The sequence below is a fragment of the Astatotilapia calliptera genome, chromosome 5, assembly GCF_900246225.1.
Source record: "Astatotilapia calliptera chromosome 5, fAstCal1.2, whole genome shotgun sequence".
NCBI lineage: Eukaryota > Metazoa > Chordata > Actinopteri > Cichliformes > Cichlidae > Astatotilapia > Astatotilapia calliptera.
Genome location: NC_039306.1, coordinates 38,512,909 through 38,521,019, shown reverse-complemented (window position 1 = coordinate 38,521,019; position 8,111 = coordinate 38,512,909). Strand labels below are relative to the sequence as shown.

The window sequence follows — 8,111 nt, the reverse complement described above, 5'->3', positions numbered from 1 at the left end:
TAAATGTTTAGGCTAATATGCAAATTTATTGCACGGATCAATGGAAATACCAAAATAAAAGCTTCCCGAAAACCTCCGGTGCAAAATTGTGTCTGTTCTCCTCACTTCTCCCCGCCATGTTCTGCTTCACTTCTTGCCTACGAGCATGTCCAGCGATTTTGCTGGACATGTGCTGCAGCGATTGTGAAGTGGAGACTGCAGCTGCTAAGAGTGCATTACTGCTGAACCTTTGGATGGCCGACAAAACGGATCTTCTGATGTTTTCAGCTAAATCGCCGGACGTGCTTTCTCATGGTCCGTGCTGGGTTATGGCTGAATTCCAGTGGAATGACGTCCCACCATAATAGACGTTCCAGCCATGTGTTGCAGCCCTAAACCTAACCTTATCCCTAACTATAACTTTATTCCCTAACACAAAAAGACAAGAAGTCACATATATATAGAAAGACAAGCACAGAAAGGACGGGATGTCAAAAAAGACAGGGGGTGCCATTAAAAGACAAAGACAAACAAAGAGATGAAAGAAAACAAAGAGAAAAACAGTAAGAAAAATATAATGTTTCACAAAAACTAAGAAAGAATTTTTCAAATGAAAACACAAATGGGTGGAGCTAACACAAGTATAGAAAGCCAAGGGAGGTAAACAGAAAGACAAAGACAAGACACACTGGGTCGGCCTGAAGAAGGCAAAAACATGCCGAAACGTTGCGAACGGCCCAGTGATGCTGGAGTGCACTAAAACCCTAGATAAGGGCAATTCTTTGAACCAGGGCAGGGATACCACCACCCAGCCCCATCAATGGCCCGTGCACCTTAATAACAGGTCTATTAACACAATGACAGTGAAGTTGAATTCTATTCTATTCTATTAGACTGCTTGGCGACATGAGACTGTGATAAACAGGGTCTTTAATGCAGACCTTTCAGAGATTGTAACTCATGTTTCTGCTGCTAGATGATAACAACAGGAGATGACCTTCGGGTCATGAAAGCCAGACAGGAGTGTGGGTGTAGATTATATCGCATATCTTGTCGGTGAAGCTTTAGATTTGCAGGAGGTTTCGCGCTGTGCACATCTCCTTTCCAGAGGGTTTTTTTGAATAAAGTGATTGAATATATTTTGAATACACTGAGTCAGCGTCTTCTCTGTCCAGCGTGAGGACTAAAAGAATCAGGTTGATAGAAGTATTTTGATTTTTTTAAGCTGTAATGTAAAAACCCTGTAAAACAAAAAGCAAAGAAAGGTGATATTGAGATAGATGATATTGATTCTGATGGTGTTGAACCTTGCGATCATCAGCAATGAGAATCAACAATTATGACAGGAATAGCTGTGGTTCTTGAGCTAGTGACAAACAAATTTACCTTCACAGCTGTGAAGGTCAGTATGAGGACTGATAGGAAGCTGAATGTTAAACTATCCCAAATGACACATTATTTTTTATTAAAATGAGAAATTTAGTAGAATCATCTATCATAAAGTATAAGCGACTGGCAGAAAAAGTGAATGACAAATATCTGCTTTGACATTGATTCGGCAGAGATTAGTAAGACTTCAGTGTCCTGACTTTATAAATGGTAAATGGCCTGTATTTGTATAGCGCTTTTCTAGTCCCTAAGGACCCCAAAGCGCTTTACACAACCTGTCATCCACCCATTCACACACTGGTGATGGCAGCTACAATGTAGCCACAGCCACCCTGGGGCGCACTGACAGAGGCGAGGCTGCCGGACACTGGCGCCACCGGGCCCTCTGACCACCACCAGTAGGCAACGGGTGAAGTGTCTTGCCCAAGGACACAACGACCAAGACTGTCCAAGCCGGGGCTCGAACCGGCAACCTTCCGATTACAAGGCGAACTCCCAACTCTTGAGCCACTTCATATCGATTTATTAAATCATTTACAGTATTCCTGCAAACTGATGTTTGATCCTTTGGTGCTAGAGCTAAACCACATCCATGTATAAGAAACTATTAGAAAAGTATTTTTTTCTTCTTTCAAGAGTTAGACCAAATTAATTTTATGCTCACATTACTGGGATTTTAAATTTACAGACTGGAAAAATCAAAAGTTCTTTGTCCCCATTTATTCATCAAGAATTCTTCTTTTTAATAGTCATGGGAATCTAAATGCATAGTGATAAAAAAAAATAATGCATGCAAAGATTTAAAAATCCCATGATCACAGTTAAAGTGGCACCTGAACAATTTGAACATGTTTGTCTAACTTAAATAAATGATAGTTATGGTATAAATCAACACATAAAGCAGGGACCAGAAGAACAAACAGCACAGAGAAGTGCGTGGTCAGCTTCTCGAAGTCTTTGAAAGTCTTCAGCAGGAACATTATTCCCAAAGAAATGTCTGTCCAAACTCTTCCGTCATTTGACAACTGGGCCGTGATGTGGTAACTGTGAAGAGTTTATCATTCATGTAATTCTCTTTATCAAACTGACTACATCGATACACATTTGTACTGGAAGAGCAATAGTGTTTGCAAAAGATTCATGTTTGTGGTTGTGTAGGATTGGTTTGTGCACTTATTTGACTCATTATTATCTCTATTGGTCAAGTTAGTTGCAACAAATAACTCTGAAATTGAAACAGCTGGAATTGAACCACAGGATGAAAGACTAAGGTTACAGCTAATGATATTTCAAAGTTTACCTGTGGGAACCAACTAGGCAATACTAGTATAGTACAGCTCTGTTTTTAACTGTGATACAGGCACATCACCAGCGGAGGATTAGGAATTGTTCATAAAAAGCCAATTCCTAAATTCCTAATGTCAGAAGTGGATGCTAACTTTACAGTGACTCTTTCCAAATGCTGAAAATTGTGTAAGGACAGCACGGATCAATAACTAATAATTCCTGTCTTATGCCTAATGACAAAAAAGAGAGACCAACCTAGCTAAATGTAAACTGTTTATATGTTAAAGGTTCTAATGATGGAATACTGCAGTATCGTTAAGTTCATCAAAAAAACACGGATCATTGTTTATTGAATCTGATAGTGTGAAAAAATAGCGCCCATCAATGCTTGTATATTTAATGCGTCAGTGTTCCTGTGCACTCAAAGTGCTCCATATAGACGCTGCAGCACTGATCCCAGCAAAAGTAAACGACACACCTTCAAAAAGTGTAGGCACAAACAGGCAGACGTCTGCTCACAGTACATCTGAATCTATGTTTGTTGATAAAAACATTATGATGAAGTCCAAAAAGCAGAAATCCAAAGAGTCACAGGAAACACAAGGTGAGAGTTATCAGCTCCAGGGCTTAACATATGGAATGTCCTCAAGGAGAAACTCGTCCAAAATCACAGTGGAAAGATGACAAACATCTTATGTGATGTCCTTCTGTCTCGGTGGCCGGTGAATGTTTCTGACCACACACTTCACCATCCACTCAATGCCTTCATTCACGCCGTCCCTGTACGGAACAAGCAGATTGTTTCATATTTCTTTTAACATCTACAGAGTGTGAAATTATTTAAGACTAACATTTCATTGAAAGCAATACAAAAACACATGAAACGTTAAAACTAAGGCATTTCCTAATATACGCTCATTTTGAATTTAATACTGCTGTAGCTGCTGCCCGGACCAACAGCAGCTACTTAGCAATGATAGAAAAAGGTGAGTCTTTGAAAAATGAAGATGGGCCAGTTCACCAGTCTGCAAGCAGACAACAGTAAACAACGAGGACTGAACTCAAAACGGTGCAAAATATTTCTTCACAGAAAGGACAAGGCTGAAAGCTCAACAGCTGGGATGTTACTTTAAAAACAGACAGAGTGGAAATCACTGCATCTGCTGAGAATTACTTGTGAAATCCACTGCATCCACTAATGTGACTTTAGACAAACAAAAACAAATGCTAATGTCTTCTCTGAGGCTCAAGCTCATTTAAGTTGGGTTGAGGAAAAGGAGGGCTGTGCAATCACATTCTGAAACATCCACCCTTGTTAAAAAAGGATGACCATCCATCTTACAGTTCAGAAGAATCTGTGATGGTGCAGTTTTCTATTGATCGTGGCACGAGGAACTTTGACCCCATTAATGCTGCTGGAAGTGCAAACCTGTCAACCATTAAAAACCTCTGGCACACTTTGAAAATGAAATGAAAACATTACAAAAAGGTCTTTTGACTATTTCCAATTAAATTTAGGATTTTAATATTTGGAAATCACCACTTTGTGGTTGTTTTTGCATTTTAAGTGAAGGGACTGTAATTAAATGTGAGAAAACGTTTGATGCAATGTTATTATTTGAATTGTTGAAGGCAGTCCTTGTCTATTAACAGATGTGATCATAAACTTAAATTGATGCAAATTTGCATTCACTGTAATTGAATCAAATAAAAACACAATGCTACATTGCATCATGTGTGAGAGCAAGCTGTTGCAAACAAAGTCATCATTTAAAACTGTTGTAGTCTTACCCTGTGAGAGCAGTGCAAGGCTGGACTAAACAGTCTCTCTTGCCAATCTTTGGAGCACAGTCACTGAAGGTTGTTTTAATGTCGGGCACCGACAAACAGTTCTGAGAAAAAGAACATACACAAGACTGAAGGCAGTGACCAAGTTCAAGATTCTAGGTCATTATTGTCAACACACACACAGTGTACAGCGTCCCGAAATGCTGTTTCACCCCAACCACCTCAATGGTGTATTTATGAGAATATAAAAAATACATCTCCAAGAGATATAAAACTAGAAATTACAAATAAATAATAACTCGCTAAATTTGGGTAAAATTAAGAGATAAGAAGGTTCTATTACTAACTATATCTATGTCCAATACACAAAGATAGGACAGAGACAATACGAAGTGGATTGTGCAGTAGGTATTGAATACCAGTGCATGTGTAATGAATGAATGCTTGGTGTGAATAAAAAGTCCAGGTACCGGTACATCTTGCTTATTAGCCAGCACGAGGAGCGGAACGCCTTCCAGTGCCTCACTGCTGATCATTTTCTCTGGAAGAGAAGAGAGATCAATCACTGATTCAATAATACAGCACTCTGAGAAAGTACCTGCACCTTTTCTGATTCCTTCATTTCTCATCTCATATTCGTCACACATTTCAGATCTTCAAACTGATCGTAATATCAGACAGATTGTCCCTGCGTCTGTGTGGCTTCCTCCCACAGTCCAGAGACATTCACTTAGTGGAGTTAGGTTAACTGGTGAGTCTAAATTGTCCATAGGTGTAAATATGAGTGTGAACGGTTGTTTGTCTCTGCTGCTGGCACTCTGTCCATAGTGTTTCGCCCTATAGTAGCTTGGATAGGCTTGAAGTTCAGACTGCCCTTCTCTGTGCCAAGCTGGTCTGGACGAATGGAAGGCTCCGTAACATGTTTTGTCTCCAAATAATTAAACAGTTTATCCTTTGCACAGAATGCTCTGATGGTATTTTGTGACAATGGTGGGGAAATAACCTTGTGGGGATAGGTTAATTGATTAATCTAAATTGTCACTAGGTGTGAATGTGCGAGTGAATGTCAGTGTGAATGGTTGTCTGTCCCTATGTGTTAGCCCTGCGACAGACTGGCGACCTGTCCAGGGTGTACGCCGCCTCTCGCCCTATGACAGCTGGGATAGGCTCCAGCGCCCCCCGCGACCCTGAAAAGGATAAGCGGAAGCGAATGGATGGATGGATGGATGGATGGTGGGGAAATAACCTAAAATGATTTTATGCTTGTTATTCTTCTTTGCTAAAAGACATGCAGACTGCTGTTGCACTCTGCTTTGTTGTTTACGCCCCTGCAAAGTACAATTAAGGCCTAACAAAGACAACCTGAGTGTGGGTGTGTGTAACAGATTACGTCAACTATTAAAATCGTGGACAACTAATTTAATAGTCGACGTGTCGTTTGAAGCTTTGAAAGATCACAAAAGACGCAGGAATAAGTAGCAGGATTTACGAGTGTAATAACGGACTGAAACAGAAGGTGGCAGCACTGCATGTACAAGGATGCCAGCTGCCGTTAAACCCCGAAGAAGAAGAAGAAGTAGCTCTGTCCCAGAATTCATAGCGCAGCCCAGCTCAGTTTCCAACAATGGCGGCAGCTAGTTAGTTTTAATATTACTCTTATTATTCTTTCTGGGTCACAAAATAAACATTTAACATATTTTCAGGCAAGAATGTAGCTGTGCAAACCTCAAATATCTGCTCAGTTTATCAAGACACCGCATATTTTCAAAAGCGCTCCGACGTTTTCGCAGACGTCTGTTACCCACTAGCTCGATAGCTAGCCGGGGGCAAGGTCACTAGAGCCGTGAGAACACCGGACTTCCGGCAAATCGTTTTCAAACCCCCCGCCGTCTTTCGCTACTCAGGTTAAACATGATATATAAGTCACTTAGATAACTTAAAAATGTTATTGTTTGTTATTGTTTTTCAGTATTTTATTTGTTCCTGAGTAAATCGGTTTGGCTTAGATTAAAGTTTTTACATTGAATAAACGTCAAGCAGACAGCTGATTATCAGAAGTGTGAGATGCTCGAGAATTTACTCCGGTGTCCTGTTATATTTTAGATAGCAAGGAGTTTATTAAACTTCACCGAAACAATCTGCAAATTTCATTAAAATTTAATAAACTATCATCTTGTCTTTATTGTTAGTTAGCACAGACCTTACACACTTAAAGCTGTAAGCTAATGATAGTTATATAAGAGCAGATGCTGCTGGTGCAATAAGCTGTACTGTCATGGTCCTGGGTCGTTGACCCAGCGTTTTGTGTTTTGTGATTATTTTCCTCTGTTCTAGTTATTCTGTGTCCTCCCCCCTTGTGTCCGGTTCGGGTTCTAGATTTCCTGTTTTGTTCTGAAAGTCTGTGTCTGTCATTGTGTTCAGCTTGTCCTCTGCTCCTCATGTGTATTAGGTTCAGCTGTTCTTCCCTCCTGTGTGTGATTACCTGATTACCTTGCGTGTGTATATTTAGTGGGTGTCGGTCTATGTTCATTGTCGGCTCGTCTGCGTTCATCCGTGTATCTCTGCGTTCTATGGTGTTCCTGTCTCTGCGTCTCTCTGCCCCGCACCCCTTTTGTATGGTCTCAGGTTTGTCACTTAGTTTCTCCCAGTTTAGGTTTCCGTTTGTGATTACTCATGCTTCATTGCCTGTTTTTGCCACTACCACCCTGTAAATAAACGTCACTCGTATCATCAGTTTGCTGCATTTTGGGTCCTCCTTTTCCTCCACTCCACACGGCTCTCCGCCAGCCGTGACATGTACGTTTTACGTTCAATGGATGCATGCTCTGATTAGTCGACTAATCGCAAAAATAATCGGTGACTAGTCGACTATCAGAATAATCGTTTGTGGCAGCCCTAGTGTGTAAGGCCATATATTACAGACTTCCATAATAGGGCTTATATATACTGTGATGTTTATAGTAACCGTTATGACTGCATTTCTAGTTATAAGGTTTGGGTGGAAATGATCTCTTCACACAGGGACAGGTCGATCTGAATACCTTTTTAACCTTAATAAACAAAATCTTTGTTTATTTGACCTTATTTGGCCCTGAAGAAGAGTTCTGAGATCCAAAAACCTCAAATATAATAACCTATATGTGGCAATACAAACAACTGTAGCAAACAGCATAGTTTTGTCATTTTGACTTTCAGATTAATCTACTGATCTTGAAGGCGAGGTCAGAGATCAATATTTTTAATATTTATGCAGGACTTTCTATGTGTTATATTTTCTACTTGTGAGAATCACAGTTTATATGTTCTAAGGATTTTTGTCACTTTTTGAACAATAAATCATGAAGTTTACCTTAAAAGATATCGGTGCAAGCAAGCCAAATTTTTATGGATCGTTAACATGACCCCACAGTTTTTATCAGAATTCACACAAACATTTTCAAACTATCATGAAGACAGACAGAAGGTCGAAGGCGCGCACAAACACTAGCAGAAACAAAACCTCCTTGGCGGAGGGATTAAGGGGCAAGTGCTTTGTCACAGCACTATGAATGTCAGAAGAAATATCAATGTTTCCATTTTTCCATTTGTTCAGTAAATAACACAGAGACAAGAAGGTTACTCACCAAAGGCCTCCTTTGATTCTGACAGACGCTCTTCATCAGTTGAAT

General features: G+C 40.1%; 1 protein-coding gene across 1 annotated transcript in view; it reads right to left on the bottom strand.

Moving 5' to 3' along the window:
* Nucleotides 1–2,073: 2,073 nt before the first annotated feature.
* Nucleotides 2,074–8,111, bottom strand: part of arfrp1 (ADP-ribosylation factor related protein 1) — a 17,938-nt gene continuing 11,900 nt past the window's right edge. The window contains exons 4-7 of the mRNA XM_026169198.1: nucleotides 8,067–8,111; nucleotides 4,914–4,984; nucleotides 4,447–4,547; nucleotides 2,074–3,435 (exon numbers count right to left, since the gene is read on the bottom strand). The exon at nucleotides 8,067–8,111 is cut by the window's right edge and continues 37 nt beyond it. Coding sequence (XP_026024983.1) covers nucleotides 3,348–3,435; nucleotides 4,447–4,547; nucleotides 4,914–4,984; nucleotides 8,067–8,111 — 305 coding nt within the window. The 3' untranslated portion in view covers nucleotides 2,074–3,347. The remainder of the gene's footprint in view (nucleotides 3,436–4,446; nucleotides 4,548–4,913; nucleotides 4,985–8,066) is intronic.